The 21035-nt window shown below is 43.5% G+C and overlaps 1 protein-coding gene across 1 annotated transcript in view; it reads right to left on the bottom strand.

Moving 5' to 3' along the window:
• The window catches only part of OXSR1 (oxidative stress responsive kinase 1), a 102395-nt gene that overhangs the window by 66115 nt on the left and 15245 nt on the right, over window positions 1-21035 (bottom strand). Inside the window, exons 2-3 of the mRNA XM_080339339.1 lie at window positions 15203-15315; window positions 2887-2995 (exon numbers count right to left, since the gene is read on the bottom strand). Coding sequence (XP_080195465.1) covers window positions 2887-2995; window positions 15203-15315 — 222 coding nt within the window. The remainder of the gene's footprint in view (window positions 1-2886; window positions 2996-15202; window positions 15316-21035) is intronic.

Consider the following 21035-nt stretch of genomic DNA (forward strand, 5'->3'; position numbering starts at 1 on the left):
TACAACAGCTATGGTTTGCATTACAGACTGGGGTGTCTTGCAGGCTGTTTATCCAAGTAATAAGGTCAGCGTAAGCAGGCTGAAATTAAAACTAGTTTCAGCCTGGAAACACATGCCAGCGTGCGCTGACACTGATGAAGAGAAGCAGTACAACTTTTACCCAGAAGAAACCCTCAAGTACAAAAGCCACAATCAAGATACAGAACAGACATCAAAACAGATTTGATATGTGCTTACTGGGATGTACAAACCTCACTCCACACTCCCTGAATAGCCAGACTGAACAAAATTTGCCTGCACCCTGTTATGGTTTTTTTCCTCCTTTCTGGTTTATGGAAACAGCTCAAAGGTTTTTCCTGTTAAGAAACTCAGATCATTATTTTCCCCACTGGACAACAGCTGACTATAAAACTTGCCAATTTATAACTGATAAGAAATGAGCTGAAAGGAACAAGCTGCAGTTTTTAAAGTGTCTCTTGTTATATAAATCACCCGGCCTAAAAACAACCGGAAATAATCTCATTAAAAATGAATGAAAAAGCTCTTCAGTCAGAAGGTTCCAATACACAAGTTTCTTCACCCGCCCTCAAGACCATCCTGTAGAATTTGCCTATGAGATTTAAAATGAGATTTCTGAAGTACAGTTGTGCAAAAAGTCTGAAGTGAAAACAACTCAAACTCACCTCTCAAGGTACCTTCCTACATAAAACGTAGTGATGGGACATGCTAAAATAGATGGCAAATTTGAGAAATTCCCCCAGCCCTCAAATGTTTCATTTGAACTGAGAAAATTTAACATGGGTTCATGGAAATGTTACAGGGAAGGATTACACTGATATTAGTCTGTCTTTTATTGTACGACCCTCATCTTCAGCGTATGCAACGGAGTAAGAAGCAGCGAGATTTCCTAGCAATATTACTGAAAATACCCCACTTGATGCCAGAGCTGCACAAGGGTCAATTATCAGTCTGTATAACACAGAAGCCCATTCAAAGTGAATATTCAATGACAAACAGGCCATCATTCACACCACCAAGAGGCTGTTTCTGAAGCAATGATGATTTTTAGAGAGATTTTCCAGTCCAGCCTTTACCTTTGTGGTACCTTGACAAAGCTGGTCCATAGCCAGTCTGATATTTTTCCGGCTTGACATAAAAACCTTATAGAAATGAAGACAAGCAACATTTGGAGGTTCAAGGATGAGCCTCATTCTTGGTTCTTACAGAAAGCTGCTATGAAAATACCAGCTAATGCTGTGCATTTTTGCTAAGAGCTCATGTTCTCTCCTAATAAAGGCCAAGGATGTTTGTGTTGCTGCTCCTGCACCCCTGAGATGCCATTTCCCCGTGTTGTGGAAACCTCCCCATAGATACACTTCTTGTACACACAGCGAAACTACTCGTGTTAAGCTGGCAGGGGATTCTTTGCTACGCACAAAGAGCAATTGTGTCTTAAATGACCTGTTACATGCCCTTCCAAGAAAAGAGAGCGTATTGCTTAATGACACATGAGGCATTAAAAATGCTTTAAGACAGACTCGAGTTGGCATGAAATTTGACTGTCCCCAAGAGAACTGCTAAAAAAAAAATCACTAAAGAAGAACTTTCAAGACACATGGTTTATGGTCATTGTCAAGCTCTTGTGGAAAAAGCCAACAGGTTTAGCCAGATTTTTCCACATCATCATCTGGCATTTTACAGCCCCCAGTATTAAGCCAAGAACAGAGGAGCCAAGGAGGTTTTTATTTAAAAAAAGGCAAGAAAACAGGGTAGGGTTGGTTTTTGTTTTCAGCTTTCAATTCATTTTCACTGGGGTGCCAGGAAAATCAAATCAGACAGGCCTGAGATTTAGCAACAGTCCTCTGTGTTATCATCCAGAACTTGATTCCACTTCTTGGCTCAACTGTAACTTAAACAGGGATCCTGGAAAATCTTATGATATCAAATTAAGCATTACTGATAAGAAGTTTTCAAACTCTCTCTCAAAGGGCTGTTTCTCCAGTGTCTCAGAGATAAATCCAGAAAGGAGAAGGTTTCTCTGGCTTTGTATTAACTAGGCAGTAATTTGAAGTTGTCCCAAGTATTCCCAGTTACTTTGTCAACCAGAACAAGGGGGGAAGTAATCCAAGCTCTGAGGACCAACACTGCACAAATCAAGCTGTGCCCACCTGATGTTCTCCTCCCTTTTTAAGGCCATATACTGACATTTTAAGAGCAGCTCTGCCCTAAATAGAGGTGATTTAAAGTTCCTCACAAGGGCAGCCAACATGCAAATACATTAAAATATCGATAGACTGGCTGGTTACCAAGAAACCATCAGCCCTACAGAGGTCTCTAAACTGCAAGTGAAAAAAGGCTCAAGGACCCAGATTTGCAACTCTCACAATCGCTCAGCCCAGTTGTTTGCACATGACTCTAGTTCAAAAGCTTCTCCCAGGCTTACAGAGCAAGATGAAGAAACTTGTGTTAACGAGAATCAAGAAACACCATTTCAGATCAATCATTGGAGAACACAGAGATGTGTTTCCTAGAAGTTTAGGATGGTTTCAACTACTACACCTACACTTCAGTTTCTGTTCATGTCTGAAGTCATACGCTCCAGTTTCCAAATACTCAAGTGAGTCATTCAGCAAACACACACACAAATCACTCCCTGAAATTCTGTCAAATATAATATAGGGACAGGAAAAGAAAAGCCAGCACAGCCATGTAGTTTGGTGCTACTACTGATATACACCACAAGAGAAGCTATTTCTGAGCTGAATGTGTTGAAGTTTAATACTATTATTCAAATGTCTCAACTCACAAGTGGGAAAACAAGGGAAAAGGTATTATAGAAAGACAACTTTATGTGGCCTTTTATAGTAAAGAAATTGGACCACTCACCTCCACTAAGTAACTTCATCACCAGCCAAAGCTCATCTTTCACCACGAATGATGTGTAGTAAGATACAATGTTGGGGTGGTGGCATTGACTCATGGCTTGAATTTCTTTCTGTAGAGAAAAATAAAGCATTAGCAGTTGGACCCAGTGATTATTATTCCTTGGGCACATAAGTTTTCTTCCTCAAGACAAAATGTTCAAAGAGGGTACAAAGAAAACATAGAAAACCCAGAAATACTCAGTTCACATCATACTAGGACCCACAGGTATTTTAAGGTGCTCTTCCCATCTATCTAGAAGAAAAGTTGACCAAAAACAATCCCTTGGCAAGGGCAACAAAGTGCAGGTATTTTAGTTACAACCATGCAGCTACAACAGAATATCCCCTAAAATTCACATCCATTTGTTACCTAACTGACTCCTCCTTTCAATGAGACATTATACAACAAATGCTTAATCAGTTGAAGACTATAATTTGGATGAGAACAGGAAATATTTGCCACTGGGAAAATAAAAGGCCTCTTATCACTAGTGTTTCTTCCCAGCAGGAACACAGATGGCTCAGCTGGATCAGGTTGAAGGCACAAAGGGCAGTTATGACTGTAATCACACTGGAAGACGAGGCAAACCAGTTTGAGATTAGAAAGCAGTTGGCTACTACAGATGGGTACAATATGAAACATGCTCAGATACTAAATTGTTTGAGCTTGGACTGTGCTTATTCTTAGTTTTCATTATGGCTTAAGTGCTGATGCTTTCCAGGTTATGGGCAGAACACATTGATTTTTCATTATGCAGTCACAAATCACTAGTTTGGACAGAAAGCCTCACAGTTTCTTAGTTGTCCATAGACTAAGGGTGAGGCCGCATCTCAAGCTTTGTGCCCAGTCCTGGACTCCTCAGTTTAAGAAGGACAAGGAATTACTGGAGAGAGTCCAGCAGTGGACAACAAAGGCGAGGGATCTAGAACATCTTTCTGATGAGGAGAGACAGAGCTGGGGCTGTTCAGCTGGAGAAGAGAAGCTGAGAGGGGAACTCAATGTTTACAAATATCTCCAGGGTGGGTGTCAAGAAGATGGACCAGACTCTGCTCAGTGGTGCCCAACAACAAGATAAGGGGCAACAGGCACAGACTGAAACACAGGAGGTTCCATCTGAACATGAGGAGAAACTTCTTTCCTTTGAGGTGCCAGAGCCTGGCCCAGGCTGTCCAGAGAGGCTGTGGAGTCATCTTCTCTGGAGACATTCAAACCCACCTGGACACTTTCCTGTGTGATCTGCTCTGGTGAACCTGCTTGAGCAGGTGGGTTGGACTGGATGATCTCCAGAGGTCCCTTCAACCCCAACCACTCTGAGTCTGTAAAATGATCCACTAGGCCAAGCCTAGCACCCTGCACTACACCCAGCTGGGCCTTGTGCTTCAGTCAAGCTGGAAGCTTCAGCCAAGCCTCTCAACCCATCAAGTTGTCCCCTCCAGCATCACCCATGACAGACACTCATCCCTGACATCCTGAACTCCTTCTCTTAACTAAGACATTCCCTCACTGAACACTCAGATGTCACTCACTGTTCAAAGGTTTGGTCATTGCTCACTGTCACCTCCCTCCTCCTGACCTCCAATACACAAGAAAGGAGGAAAGCAAAGGCTCTTCACACCCTGATCCTTTCCTCCTTCTAAACACAAGACCTCCCTGGTACCAAAGTGCAAAAGGAAGCTCTGAGAAGGTCTCACCCATGTCTAGGACACCCCACAGGTGTCGCATATTCTTCTCCTCCCCATGCACAAAGCTCTGCTTGTGACCCAGCACAGCATGAAGACAAACTGCTTTCCCCTTGGCAAAGGTTTAACTGGTAATCACAGCTACAAAGAAACATGCTAAAGTTGATTTATTCACTTTAATAATACTTTTCAGGGAGCAAGTGCATTTGAGGAATCAAATGCAATTGGCTCCTTTTTCTGCTTCTCCAGAAAAGGCACCAACTTTCCAGGAAACTCCAATGAGCAGATTAAAGAAGAATCCTTCTAAACAGGAAAGGATATTTGAAGAGTGGGGAGCAGGTTATTCATCTCAGTATAGCCTACTCTGACTAAGAAACACCCCATGAAAATAAATACAGCCTGAAACAATATCCTCTGCTTACTCTGACAGTTCCAGCTCCCTTCCTTGCAAACACTTGTGGCAAGCTATTTTTCAAAAAGGAAATAAATCAGCATCTTTGGAGTTTTTACTACCTTCTAGTTGGGTTTCTTTGCAATGCAGGAAAGCCCCTCAACAGCCAAAGATGCCAACAAGAATGTTCTTTTTACTGCCTTCCTTCAAAGTTCTACCAAGGGATAGATGGAAACGAGGGCCCTGGATAACACGGGTCAGACTCACCAACTGGTTTTTGTGCCCTGTCATATTCCTTGCCCATAACCTGGCTGGTTGGGAAGCTCTGGGCTGCTGTCTATAAACATAAATCCAACATTTGATTCACACAACCTTTCCAAAACTCATTGAGCTCAGAGTTCTGAACTCATTTTCTTACCCTGGGGTCTTTCTGGACTTGCTTAGAGCACCAGATTGAGCCCTTAGTTAAGGGATCTGTAAACCATACACAGTCTTGGACCCTAAGGCTGAAATTTGCATTCAGCTCAAGGCTTTAAATTAATTTTACTCTTTTAAACATGCAAGGAAACTCAAGTGCCCAACTTCTTTCTGACAATTAAAGAAAGTCACATATGCACAAGCGACACCATAGGAAACCTGCGAAAAGCAGCAAGCAGGACGCTGACCAGTTAATCCCCAGATGAGCCAGACCTGCCCCAAATCCAGCTCAGAAATGATCCCGAGCAGCTGGTTTTATCCTTTCTGATCTAGACCACTAAAAATCTTCTGAATCAGCTCCCAAGGAGATCAAGAAGGCAGTACAAGAAACATACACAAACATTACATATTTTATATATATATTTAGTGTATCCCACTGGAATTCAGGACACCGTGAAACAAAGTCTGGACCAAGTTTATGTTAAGAGCCTAAACATGGATCAAATCTTTGCCACTCAAGCAGCGCTGTACTACAGCATTTTGCATGTGTTCTGTGATGCTTAGTTACTATCTTATTTTCCAAGAACTACTTCTCTTGTGCATTATCATACTCTGCTCCATGGGCTGGGAAAAACAGTTTAAAAAGAAGCAAATCCCAAGTCTGTCATATACTTCAGTGCACAGAGAGGAAAAATAAGTAATTGCAAACCTGATCTATACAACTAAACACCTCTGTCAGCTCGACAATGTGCAACAGGCAGATTGAACCATTTCTCACACAGCTCTGAATAATTAATTGCATCACAGCTCATTATTTCCTGTGTTTTTACATTATTACCAGTAAGAAAGAGCAGCAGCTAGGCAGACTTGCCCTCTCCCCTACAGACCCCCACCCTATTTTTAATAAGTTTTCTAGGCTATTCTCACACCAGCTATGTCAAAGCTTCATTCATCTTCACCCCTACACAAGGTACCAACATCCTGGAGGGTCAATATATACAATTGTTTTAACTGATGGTGGCAAATCACAATGGGCTTTGAGGTTCAAATGCTTCCTTGTGTAATTGAAACCAAGCCAAACCTGTCGCACATACAACAGGAGAACAAATAAACGCAAAGGCTGAAGAGCTGTAGTTAAAGCAGGAATCCCAGTCAAGGATCACTGGGGAGCTCTGCTCAAAGCATCCTTGGAGCAAAAGGGAACAGGATGGAACCAAATGCAACAGCAGTCTTTATGTGTATAGTAGGCACAGTTTTAATATGGTTTCTAAAGTTATTCAGAGAGTTTACTACTCCTCAAACATTAAGTCATAGCAGGCAAAGATTTCCCTTCCCTACCTGCTTAGTAACAAGGCTGCTACGCCCAAATTACACAAAGAAGAAATAACCAAGTTACAACTGTGCTCCACTCACTTTGACCATCATCAAAACTATATGGTAAGACTCCTAAAAAAATCTCAGCAAATTCCACAAATCTGTCATAAAGTCAGTGCTAAACATCAGAATTTCCTTGGGCTGCTACATGCAAGTTCTAAACTGGAAACTTTGCTTTATTCCCACTCTGTTCATGGTCATGGGTGACTTGATACAGACCCCTCAGACCATCCACAGCTCAGCTCTTCCATCCCATCGCTCACACTGACATCTGGCTCCAGTTAGACCCAGCCTTAGTGCCAGTTCCCCAGTTCAGGATCCATAAATGAAACCACTTTCTGCTCAGCTAGGGAGCAAGAACTCCTGATAAAAATCTCTCTAGACACTGGCAATGGTTTGGAGATTGTTACATCCCAGACTAGATATTAAAGATCTGCACTGTCAAATACCAAAAGCAAACAGATCAGCATTAGCTATAAAGGTTTCCGCGTCTTTCCTTAAGGGTTCTGATGAATGTTTTCAGTACTTCGTGGGCAATAAAAGCATTTCAAGGCTTCCAAAACACTAAAATAACTGCTGTGAAGTATAATTTAGAATCATAAGAAACCTATTAGTCTCCTCTAAGTCAGTCATGGAGATATGCTATTTCAGAAGGGGGTTTATTTCCTGCTGACACAAAACTGAACTCTGAGTTGATAGGAGAGATACAAAGCAGCTAACGCTGTATTTAAGCTACCAGCTAAACTTCCTTACTGGTATTTTCTGTTCATATCATCACCTACTCTTTGTGTTCATCTGCCCCAAGGCTTGTTTCAAAGACACATGCTCTCAAATCTATAGATGAAAATTGTGCTTTGTTTAGTTTTACTTCCAACGTGTTGACATGAACTCCAGAGATACAACACAGCAGTATTCTGCTTTCATGTGGTTACCTGCAGCTTCAGAGGAATCCAGAAATAGGTCAACTCATTACCCTGTTTGAAGGCAACCATGGCCATAAGAGAACTGGGGAGGGGAAACGCGCCTGGGCGGAAATCAAAGCAGGTCAGACATGATCTCCCCTTGGATACACCAATGCTCCAGCTACAGCTGGGAAAGAACTTAGCTCTCAGATGAGAGATCTTGAGGCACAAGGTCTTGAAGCTCTTTGTCATCCTTTTAAAGCAGGATTTAGAGCTCCAGTCCTTCAGGCAGCTCTAACTGTTCAAATTGTACTCCAAGTGAAATCCTAATTGTTTAACTAAAATGCTGTAAATTTGAGAATAGCATTTCCTCTTTTTACCAATGTTCCCCTACCACAATCAACTTCAGAGGCATTTTTTTGAAGGAGATAAAGAGCACAGAAGTCAAAATGAGAGATTATAATCCAACTTCTAATTCCAGATTATGAGGGGCAAGGGGCACAGACTGAAACACAGGAGGTTCCATCTGAATATGAGGAGAAACTTCTTTCCTTTGAGGTGCCAGAGCCTGGCCCAGGCTGCCCAGAGAGGCTGTGGAGTCTCCTTCTCTGGAGACATTCAAACCCACCTGGACACCTTCCTGTGTGATCTGCTCTGGTGACCCTGCTTGAGCAGGTGGGTTGGACTGGATGATCTCCAGAGGTCCCTTCCAACCCCAACCACTCTGATTCTGCAATTATCCAGTTCAGTTCTTTACCCTCAAGATGTGGCTACAAGAGACACAATTAAAAAGGGGTTAGATGAGCTAATCCAGAGCAACACTGGCAAAGGAACAAGTCTGAAAGGAATAAAAAGGTTTCATCCATAAATCTTAGCTGATGGGAAAAAACCACCCCTGTGGCAAGTCATTCAGCGGTTCCCTATTTCAGCAGCTGTTTTTCTGCATCATTCAGGGGCTGTTCTCCCTCTCCAGGTGTGCAGTGTTGGTGACAACATGCTGAAGCAAGCAGATGTTTGAACTATTATGGGGGAGTAATTCATACACACCCATATTTTCTTGGTTTTAGCCACAAAGCAAATAGGCAAGTGACTGACTCATCTTGCAGCTTTACCCATGTTACCAGCTAACTTATCACTGACCCTTACAATACAGATCAATACCCACCTTTAAAAGCTCAGCAGAGCCTTAAATTTGTGATTTGTCCACGCAGTCAACTGCAAACTCTCCGAAGTTATTTACATGCACCATTTCATACTCATCCAATCCAGAGACATTCTACATTCAGGATTTCACCCATGCTAATCCTCATGTTCATGCTGAACTTCCCCAAAGAAAAAAAAGACTTGAATCAGCACAGAAATTAACATTTCTGTTGTTGCTTTGAGAAACACCACAGACCACCTGTCCCCAGCTAAAGTAGTCTATAAAGCTACAGTCCTATAATGCAAGAAACATGCTACATGGCATATCAAATAACCATGCAGAAGTTACATATTATACATTGGCACTGAAACCTGGGGACTGTTTTCCCTGGAGCAAGTGTAAAGGTCCTCAGGACTGGAAATGGAATTATAATGGCAATTCTCATCAGACAACAGGCACAGAAGAAACGCCTTTACTACTTCTATAGCAGTCCGCTGCTTTGTTCCCAACCACCTTCCAGTCTGGTTAATCCACTTGTAGGAACCACTCTGTCAGATCAAAGCCAGCTCAATATCCTGCCCAAGTCTTCAAAAGAAGGTATAAAACTCTATAACAACCAGTTACGCAATTATCTGCCCAGAGGGAAGACTTCTGACTAAGCCTGGGCAGTTAACAGCTGGCTTATGCTTTAAACCATAGGAGTTCATAATCCTTTTTTTTAAATCCTATCTAATTTAACCTTCTCAACTACAGGTTGATTTACTTAATCTCAGGCAACGTTTGATCTTTGATTATTGGCAGCAAGCTCCCCAGGTCAATGCCATGAAATTCAACAGGAAGTTTTCACTGCAGTTCAACTTGTTCCCTCAGCTTCCTTAACTGCCCTCTGACCACAACGGTATCTTCACTTGACTCCTCTTATCTGCAGATATGTCAGGCCCAGTCCTACCAGTCTCTGGACTGGGAAGAGTTTCAAGTCTCTTCCCAGGAGCAGCAAAACCACAGGCTCCTTCCTCAACCTCTAGGAACTGAACAGGCAGCAGTTGTCCCCAGCTGGGAAAGCCTGATGTGAAATAGCCCATGGCTTGTGTTCCCATCTCCACCATTCAACACTTCAACTGCTAAGTAGATAATTCACATCACCTGCTACTCTCAAAGCATGGAGAAAAAAAGACCAAGTTAACTCAGCTTTAACTGCATGAAAACAAAGAGTTTGCTGGGCAGAGGAGAGATCTAAGGCCTTTTAATCAATAATTCTTTAAAGCAAGGAAACACTTATATAAGAACAAAGCTTTAGGCATGTGTCATACCCCTGTGTTTCAAGGACTGGCAACAGCAGCAATACAACAACAACCCACAATGCAGAGAAGGAAGAGCAAAAGTGTCCAGCTGTGAAATACACCACACAGCAAACTGGTTTCAAACACGCATCAAAATGTTGCATAAATTTAACTACTGTGGGTTGCAAGTCAAGTAAAAAGTGGAACTTAAGTAACAAATAAATAAAAAAGTCCAAGACCAGTTGTGGATAATGCTGTATTTGATCACCACTCTGGATATCCCAGTCCCAGTCACCCCAGTGAGCAAGAACCATTAGAAGCTTTATTGTACTGCCCTTCCAGCTGAACCCCACAGGCCTGCCAGGAAATATCTGGGAGCACTCGAAGATATACATGGAAAAAGATCAAACTCAAGCAGAACTCCTGACTAACATCACCTAATTCAGTAGCTCGGCTAGAAAGAGCCACATGTCCAAACTGCATTACTCCTGCCCATCTGCGTCCTCCACAGCAATTACTTCTGCCGACAAGCTGAACGTCCTTGACTTTGTTTGTTCATGATGCAGAATCGGTCCTTCCTACATTTCCATACTCTGTAGCAGCAATAAATTAAACCATTGCATTAACCTAAGACATCACGCAGCATGTGCCAAGTGTGCAGGTTATTCCTGACCACCCACACTGTGTATCAAGAGAGAAGGATCAATATCTTTAACAAGACAAGTCCTATCACTTCATCACCATTACTGTGGCATCCCCATGAGCCAGGAGGTGCTCCCAGGTTCTCTGGGCTCCTGCTGCTACAGCAGCTTGAAGGAAACTCAAGGTCACTCATCCATTCGACCAACAACAGAGCTTCTTACCCTGCATTTCTTAACCCTGCTCCAAGCTGACCTTCCTCTCCTCCATCCCAAGAAATAGGAGCACCAGCCGCTAAGCAGCATGGACATTGGAAGAGATGCAGAACAAACAAGCCACCCTTACGGATAGCAGAACGGTTTGCTGCTCTCCCCACCCTCTCCCAAGCAAAACAACATTTTCACCCTCTTCGTTAGGCAGATTCTAGCAACCACAGAACCATTTTGGTTGGAAGAGACCCTCCAGGTCATAGAGTCCAACCATAACCTAACTCTAGTATTAAACCATGTCCCCAAGAACATCTATGTGTCTTTTAAACCCTTCCAGGGATGGTGACTCCACCACAGCCCTGGGCAGCCTGTTCCAACACCCAACACCCCTTTCCAAGAAAAAAATTCTCCTAATATTCAATCTAATCCTGCCCTGGCTCAACCTGAGGCCATTTCCTCTCATCCTATCTATAATAGTACTAGAATAAACAAGCTTGCTACAAGAGAGAAGTATATTGGTCTGAAGAAGAATTTTTGAAAAGCATTTATGTCCTATCTTTTCTTTCCTATCCCAGTGCCTGATGACTGGGCAGTGCTAACACAAGAGCTGACTGTCATGCTCAGATACTTTCAGTACAATAGAAGAATAATGGATCAAATAAAAGCCCAAATTCATGCTTTTAAGTGTACTGGGGGAAAGGAGAAAGCAGGGAGGAGGGTATGACATACTCAAGTATGAACTCACATTTCTCTTTGTAGTTGCTTCATAAAAGCACTGTAACCAGTGAGAACTTATATTGACATTATTTGGAAGAAAAAAAAAAAAACCTGCAATAACAAGCAGTCAAAAATGGTAATTAAAGTGATCAGAGAGACTGAAAAGCTTGAGAATATTTAAGGTTGAGGAAGAAGCAAGTATGGAGACAAGATAAAAGGCAGGAGCAGGGAAATCAGGAGCATCCACCCTTTCACTTCTCACATTGGGAAGTGACATCTACTAAAATGACAAACTCCAAACGCACTCAGCAAAAGCCCTTTTTCACACAACACATCTCAGTGTCCTTAGTGTCCACTGCCCCAGGAAGCTGCTAAAACTCAACCATCCTCTTCTCACCCACACCCTTCCATGATTTTAAGTTGAAGAATATCTATACTTGCATTTTTATTCCATTTTCAAAAAACCTAATTAAGAGATCAACTTAAATCTGGATAAGTAAAGCTTAACTGTTACAGGTCCAAACAAGAACTTGTTTGGGGAGAGATTATCCCAAAATTGCCCAGAGCTTGATTTGTGCACTTTCCTCTGAAATATAAGACTCAAATCACTTACTGTGCTCCTTAAACCATGTAGAAGTTTTCTAGATGAGCTACAGACTTCAGGAGCACAACTAAAGACACGGTACATTGGCTTATTTCAAAATGCAGGCTAAAAATCTGCATTTTACAGCACACAGAAAAGGAGAACCAGGCACCTATTACTTCATCTGAGTCTGAAAAGGAAGAACCTCAACCAGTCAAGGAATTGACTGGAAAAAAGTTCATCATCAAGTTCTCTCTACATTTCTGCACAGAGTCCTGGCCTAATATCTCACTATTAAAGACGTTATTTTTATAGGTCATGTCCAAATTTGTCAGTTGGAGCCATTTAACACCTGTGTTGCTGTTACAAAATGCTACAAGCCAAGTCATGAAAAAAACCTGTTTACTGACACCAGGTATGGGAAAATGTCAAACTTCTGTCTTTATCCCAGACATTAATGAACAGTATTGGACACATGATGCCAAGACAAAAAGATTTGCTTTCACAACAGACCTATACAAAGAGATCCAGTCACAACAGATCTGATCACACTAGATCTGGTGACAAAACTGGAAGCTTAGGAGAGCTGACAACAGCAATTCATCGCAGTCTCACTGATAACAAGAAAAATCATTGTGAGGAACAGGTCAGCCAGAGGTTTAAAATATGCAATTAGAAGTACTTATCTAAAATAACGTGCCAAGTCTCAGCAGCATATCTTTCTGAACCTAACCCTTTTAGCTGGAATTGGCAATTACTCAAACACTAACAATCTCAATTACTACATCATGACAATACAGTTTGAAATAAAAACTGAGACAGAGCAGCATGGACAAACCACATAAAAGACTGGAGAAGAGTAACAAGGCATGGTAGCCAGGCAAAGAGATCAACTGTGAAAAGGCAAGAAATCTCAACCTTCTGAGGTCAAATCCTCTTATGGTTCATTTTGGTGTAGGTCATCTTAAGAGGCCTACACACAGCCCTTCACAGGCACCTTGGATGGAGCCTTCCCACCTGTCCTGGTTTTGTTAAAAACAAGTGTATCTTTCAGTGAATTCTGCCTGTCAGCTAAAGCCTTCATATTAACTGCATTTTCCTGGAGAACCAGACACATTTTGGTAAACCTAGCAATGGAATGCAAACTTATTGATAAGTATGGATAGACATCTCGCAAGAGGGGTGACAAGAAACAAGTGACCAAGAAACTGACCAACTGTGTATAACATTCAATTCACATGAATACTTCATATAAAAGTGGGAGATCACGAGGATCTCGGCCCTTTGCCTTTTTGCTTTTTCCCTTCTGCTTATGGCCGACATTAGGAGAGGACCTTGCTAGTCGTCCCTGCGAACTGAGGCCGGTGACAGACTGAATCCAGCTCCGGTTGGATTCAGAGTCCAGTCCAGGACTTCAGGTGCCGGCTCTGCAGCTGCTGGGACTTTCAAGATTGATTTTGTATAATTTGTATTATTTTCTCTATTCTTATGAGTAGCATTAGTAAAACATCTTTAATTTTTCCAACTCTCTTCTCTCTGTCCTTCTTTCCCTCCCAATCACCTGTTCTTAGTAGAAAGGGGGGAGAGGGAGAGGAAAAAGGGGGAAGTGGAGGGGGAGAGTAGGTTAACAATACATCTGCCAGGGTTTTATCGTCACCCCACAATCTTAACCCTCGACACTATCTTACAAGAGCAGATCTGCAGATACCTATAATACTAAAAAAATAACATTAGTCATTAGATGAAAACTGGAACTGCAGTGGAAGCAACTTCCCAAAGATCACACAAGTGTAACGCCAGCCAGGATGCCTGAGTTCTGTCTCTGTTTTGCTTTCTAATCACAAACACCAAAACAAGTGCCTGGGTCAACACCACAGAAGCTGTCAAGATGCAAGTGGAAAGACAGATAGGTAGGATTAGATACAATCCTAGAAAGATGCTTTAAAAGGAAAAGTGGTATAAGGCCTCATCTCATCATCTTCCCTCAACCCCTGCTCACCAATGTTTACTCTGAAAAGTTTGACCCGAAAGAGCTTTATCACCTTGAGTGGAAACATCTCAGTGCTCACAAGGATGCCTATTTCTGCCTGGCTTAAAACCAGGGACTTTGCACACATGAGGTGGATGGGACAGCTGCTGCATGACAGAAGCATCGGCTCACACAGGGAAAGAAGAAAGAGAAAACCCATCAACACATAAGTCAGATAAGAAAAAGGACATTCTGGTTACCATGGCTACCTGCCAGAAGCTGTTTGCCATCCAGAAAATCTTCAAAAAAGAGGCAAACAGCAGAATAAAATTACAGAGCTACAGCTCTAAAGGACTCAACCTCCTGTACTGAACTCAGAATTAGTGGGGGTTTCCATACGGCAGCCTGAAATAAGTCAGAGTGATCCCTTAGCTGGCATCACTGCCAGAAAGAGATTAGGAACAAGAGGTAATTGATTCAGTTTTTCTCTTTACAGGTAAAAGGAAAAACACCGCAAAGAATTGAGAGAAAGGAAAAGAAAGCAAAACCATTCCCTTAAAGATTCTGGAAGCACAAAGCTCTGCATCTCTCTCAAAGCACACAGTTCCTGTGGGTACAGCTGAGCTTAACGCTTACACACTAACTCTGTTCACAACAAAGGGATTATACAAAGTGCTTAGCTCTAAACAAACAGCCTCAAGTTCTCCAACAGTTGCTCTTTTTAACATTTTAAGCACTGTGCCCACAACTGGGACAACTGAACTGCCTCTAGTGAAATCAGTCACACACAGTATCACACTATGTTTGGGATTGGAAGGGACCTCAAAAGATCATCTAGTCCAATCCCCCTGCTGGAGCAGGAACACCCAGGTGAGTCTCTCACATCACCTCAGGGTGGCACCTTAAGGCACCTGGGAAACATGGAGATGATGTGAAACAGAATCCAACTCCCCCAACAATGTTGATAGCCTACCAGGAGTTCATCCATGCTCGTCTGACACTTCTCAAGATTGATCCGTTTAATTGCCACCCTCTCCTTCTTCGGACTGCAGAAAGCCGCCTGCACCACTGCAGTCGCTCCACTCCCTGTGAGTGAAAAAGAGAGAGTTAGAAACATCTTGGGGGATTTCAGCAGAAAGGAAGGGAGGCAAGGCCACAAAATTATGAGTGCCAGTTCATTAAGAAAGCAGAGTGAAAACCCAGTGAAGGCAACACCACAGTCGCTGCCTGCTCCATGTCTGTGCAATGAAGTGCGTCAGATCAGCTGCAGCACCAAATCATAGAACAGTTTGGGTTGAAGGGACCTTCCAAGCTCATCCAGTGCCACCCCTGCCATGAGCAGGGACATCTTCACCAGCTCAGGTTGCTCAGAGTCCCGTCCAGCCTGGCCTGGGATGTCTCCAGGGATGGTTCATCCACCACCTCTCTGGGCAACCTGGGCCAGGCTCTCACCACCCTCAGGGGCAACAATTTCTCACATCCACCCTGAATCTCCCCTTCTTTAGTTTAAAACCATCGCCCCTTGTCCTATCACAACAGGCCCTGCTAAGAAGTCTGTCCCCATCTTTCTTACAGGCCCCTTTTAAGTCCTCAAAGGCCACACTAAAGTCTCCCTGGAGCTTCTCTTCTCCAGGCTAAACACTCCAACTCTGTCTTTAAGGTTAGACCAGCCCAAGAGCTGCTGGACTAACCAGACGAAACAAGTGGACCTTTAAGATCCCTTCAAAGAATCATTACAGCTCCGCAGCCAGGAAAAAAACCCACAGTCCAGCTTACTTTGAGCAGTGATTCTTCTCATGTGCTTTGAAAACAAAGGCCACTCAGGTCACACAGACTTTTAACCCCATGTGTTCACCCCAAGCATCAGAACAAGCCACACTCTTTGCTAGCAACACTAATGAGATTTTTCAAATATTTTTATGTACTAATTGCTGTTCTCGTCTCTCCTCATTTTATGCGAAGACACGAGGCAGGCTTCATTCAATGCTGTTCAGCTCCAAAAACCACAGCCAGAGAACATTTGTATTCCAATAGGGGAAAAAATATCACATTTTAATGTGCAAGTTGTTCTAGCTACTGGAAGTATGGATAAGAGCGCTGGATTTAAACTGCTCAGCAATATTGTATCCTTTGATATCAAAGGAGTTTGCAACAGTAAGATTTAAAATCCAGTTAATGTTAAGCCCGTATTTTTTGGCTTCCAGAAACAGCAGTAACATTGATGTCTCATCAATAGGACACCTTGTTGCTTTACTTTTTACCTTCGCCTTGATTCCCTGCATTTACCAATTTCACTGGAAAGGAATAAATTCAACTTAATAAAAAAAGGGGGCAGGATAGGTAGAAAACAGCTCAAGAGCTTCCTATTGCCAAAAAACACTATTAAAAATTAAACACAGCTATTTTGTTCATTATCCCAGGCAGAACTTACAAGCTCATTTGCACTGATATGGGAGATGATAACTATTCTGCATTGTGGAATAATACACCTATTTTACCAGATTGTTCCATTCTAATACTATAAATAACACTTCCAGGTTCTGCAATACACGTTAAGTACAAATAGTTTGTAAACTATTTGTAGGTGTTTAAAAGGTGTTTAGACGAGGTTCTCAGGGACATGGTTTCTGCTCCTCTAATCTTCAACCAGTACCCACTATAGCAGAGATATAGGAGTTTAATTTCACTTTGTATGGCATTACAAGTGCACCCCAGACAACAAGTTCAGCTTGCCAGGTGACTCCTGCGCTTGAGAGTTTACATTTTAATAGCAGAAGGCAGCAATGTGCAGAACACAAAGCAGCAGAGGTTGCTGAAGCTGTACTACTTCACAAAGTAAATGGGCTTTTAAGAAGTTCAAGGCTGAGGTCATTTATTACTTGCACACATTTTTCACAGACTATACATAGAGGGTAGAAAAGCTACCAGATATAGCTCACTTGGAAGAAAAGGGGGGGGGCAAGAATATTTAAGGGACTTTGAAAATGAAGTTTGAGTGCCATAGACAAAGTCTTGAGCAAAAGATGGAGTTGATGGAAGAGAGTGGGCAGACATTTAACAAAAAGGACTCAAACAGCAAGGGGAGAAGATTTTGACAGCTGAGTTGGGCTGAATACACAACATTAAGCAGGGAAAACATCCCCAAATCCAACCTCCACACACATCCCCACAGTTGCTTCCCCAGCAGGTAGGAGGTGCAGGACTCCAACGGGAAACCAGCAGCCCCAGCACAGATCTCTCCCCACTCACCTGGAATCCCAGGTTGTCCTGACCTGCCCCTCTCCACCCAGTACCTGCTCCTCTAAATTTTTCTGCTGCTTCTTTGGGTGAAAATATATGAAAACAAAAAATGACTGAATATAAAGATAGGAAAGAGTTAGATCCCAAAAGAAACATTGCTGCTGACATATCCAAAGTGCAAGTATTATTTCTTTCTTTGGATGGCTTGGTGCATAGTAATAGACAGAGGCTGGAGACACAAGGCGGATGCTGTCACAATATTTGACTGCACACCTCAGAGGACTGTCTTAAATCACAGAGTCACAGACCGGTTGGGGCTGGAAGGGACCTCTGGAGATCATCCAGTCCAACCCACCTGCTCAAGCAGGGTCACCAGAGCAGATCACACAGCAAGGTGTCCAGGTGGGTTTGAATGTCTCCAAACAAGGAGACTCTACAGCCTCTCTGGGCAGCCTGGGCCAGGCTCTGGCACCTCAAAGGAAAGAAGTTCCTCCTCATATTCAGATGGAACCTCCCGTGTTTCCAGTCTGTGCCCTTTGCCCCTCATCCTGTCATTGGGCACCACTGAACAGAGTCTGGTCCATCCTCTTGACACCCACCCTTGAGATATTTATAAACATGGATGAGATCCCCTCTCAGCTTCTCTTGTCCAGGCTGAACAGACCCAGATCTCTTAGCCTTTGCTCATTAGAAAGATGCTCCAGACCCCTCAGCATCTTAGTAGCATCTCTCTCCAGTAATTCACACCACCCTTCTCACTCCGCAGTTCATTTTACAGTGCACCTTTTAATCTGTAACGCTACCTGTGTGGACCTCACCAATTCAGGAGTATCTGTGCTCAAAGAGTCTTTCTGGATTTCTCAGATACCAACAGCTTCAGCACACACCTGCCTCCCCCACAACACACCATACCAGGACTTCTGTGCCAGTTAAACCCAGCTAGTGTATGTGTGACTCACAGAGATGTGTCTCACTATCCAGATGTGATACCACAGCTGTAGACCAAACCTTTCACAAGATGACAGTTAAGTCTGGGGTTTTATAGAAGTGACTCCACAAATAATGGCTTTGTGTTTTATTTAAGATGTTCCTGCCAGAAACAATAGATACAGACTAATTAAAAGCAGGACTATGCATGTTACAGTTCCTTCCCAGTCCTCCAGTTGGCCTGATCATTGCCAGCTAGGACTTCAGGGCAAAAAAAACTGCTTCTCACTAAGCGTTTGGACAATGCCCCAGCCTACAGGGACCCGATCTGTCATGGGTGTGTGGCATTATTTGAACAGTAATGAAAGGCCAAACTAAATCCTTCTAAGCACATGGCAGGGAATCATCCCAACTCCAGACTCCTCCCATTTAATTCCCTGCTGCTCGACTCCTCTGGCAGCTCTCTTCAGTTCGATCGCCACCTGCTCTCCCCACTCCCCCCTCTCCTGCTAATTCGGCATTTCTTTCAGCTCCTCCGTAGCACTTTATAGAGAAACAATGAAATCTCAAAAGCATCTCAAGCAAGGATTAAGCCAAGCTGCAGCACGATGTGCCACAAGCAAGCTGCTGCCACTACCAGAGACCAAACAAAGACGGGTTTCCATGCTTCTCTGGCGAGATGAGAAAACACAGCAACATGGCCACTTGGTGCTTCACAGCCATGCGATTTCTTTACAATATTCAAGGGTGGCAAGAGAAAGAATGACGAGAAGCTGCAGCAAGGATGCTAAACACCTTGCTTAGAGAAGACAAGCATGGACAGAGATGATGATACCAACGGAAAGAAAGAAAAGAATCTGGCAAGACTTTTTTTACACAAACATGTGCCAACAGTGTCCCTGGAGCCAAGAGGGACCCATGTCCTGGTGCACCCAGCACAGCACGGCCAGCCGGGCGGGGAGGGGATTGTCCTGCTCTGCTCTGCACCTGGAGCATTCACTGTGTGCAGGGCTGGGGACACAGGGTAAAAAGGAGATAAAGCTACTGGAGAGTGTCCAGAAGAGGGTATGAAGTTGGTGAAGGGTTTGGAGGGGAAGCTGTATGAGAAGTGGCTGAACTCACTTGGTTTGTTCAGCCTGGAGAAGAGGAGACTGAGGGGAGAGCTCATGGTGGCTCCAGCTCCTCACAAGGGGAGGAGGATGGGCAGGACTGAGCTCTTCTCTTTAGTGACCAACGACAGAACCCGAGGGAATGGCAGGAAGATGTGCCAGAGGAGGTTTAGGTTGGACATGAGGAAAAGGTTCTTCACCCAGAGGTGCTGGACACTGAACAGGCTCCCCAGGGAGGTGTCACGGCCCCAAGCCTGACAGTGTTCAACAAGAGACTGGACAGCACCCTCAGACCCACGGTGTGACCTGTGGGGTTGTCCTGTGCAGGGACAGGAGTTGGACTTGATGATATGTGTGGGTCCCTTCTAACTCAGGACACTGTATGATTTTCAAGTCTAGGAGCAATAACAGCTACATGGGAAAAGGTGGGGAGTGAAGTGAATTCCCTGAACCACTTTCAATGAGGTAAAAGAAAAGCCCAAAGAGGCAGTTTATGCTGGGGGGCACAACAGATCTGCTGTGACCAGAGCCAGCCCTGGTCCCACCAGATGCGCAGCCACAACACACTAGGCAGCACTGAGTTAATGTTCCTGGGCTCAGTCCGTGTTCACTCCCCACCTCTAGACACACTGATCAAGGTCAGCAGGGAGGCTTTTCCCTCCGCCTCCCTCAAGATCAGCTTTCGGAGAAAAATTCCCTCCCTAGTTAATCTCTTCCAGCAGAACGGCTTAGCAAAACAATGAAAACTGGGCACGGCCAAACACTTGCTGCTTTATTCCTGAAAAGCAGATCATTTTGTTGAGAGCTGAGAGGGAGGAAAGAGACCCCGAGTGGGTATTAGAATTTGTTTAATATCCCCTGGTTTTGCCTCTGGAGGCTCCCAGACAGGGTTCCAACCCTCAGGATAGCAGCTGCAAAATTCCTGCATAAGAGGGTTATGACCTGCTTTAGGAAACATTGCCTAAGGGGGAAAACATACCCTTTCTCATCCTTGCTTCTTTCACATTTCTATGATTAAATGGTTCTTTCTGAACTAAAACCAACCTCTGAAAGGATGAAAACAACTCAAACCAAAAACTCCCCAAGCACGTAGTTACTGAGGCCTGATTTCCCAGGCTATCTCTTTTGGGCCTCTGGATCCATCATGCTCCCTGTACCTTCAGCATCCAGAGCTCCAGCCTGAATTTCTCCTTAAGTTGAGAGAAACTCCCCACAGAAATCCTCCAGCTGCCTTCATGGGACACTGGACACTCTTCTGCAGCCACTTTGTCACATAACTTACATGAAGCTTGTTTAAAAAACAATAAATAAAATTTAAAAAGAAAAATAAACCCTCAGATCTTTGTTCAAGTGGGTGAAAACCAATGACTTCAAGGCTATTTGGAAGAGCAAAAAGACTAACCTGAGGACATGGCACATTGATATACACTTTGTTTTCAAAGAGAACCAAATCTTCGCAGCCACATAAGGACACCGCAGCTCTCCCAGTAAGAGTGGGATGAATTGCACTGATGCCTCCTCCCAAGCAAG

The sequence above is a fragment of the Nesoenas mayeri genome, assembly GCF_963082525.1.
Source record: "Nesoenas mayeri genome assembly, chromosome: 2".
Classification (NCBI taxonomy): Eukaryota; Metazoa; Chordata; class Aves; order Columbiformes; family Columbidae; genus Nesoenas; species Nesoenas mayeri.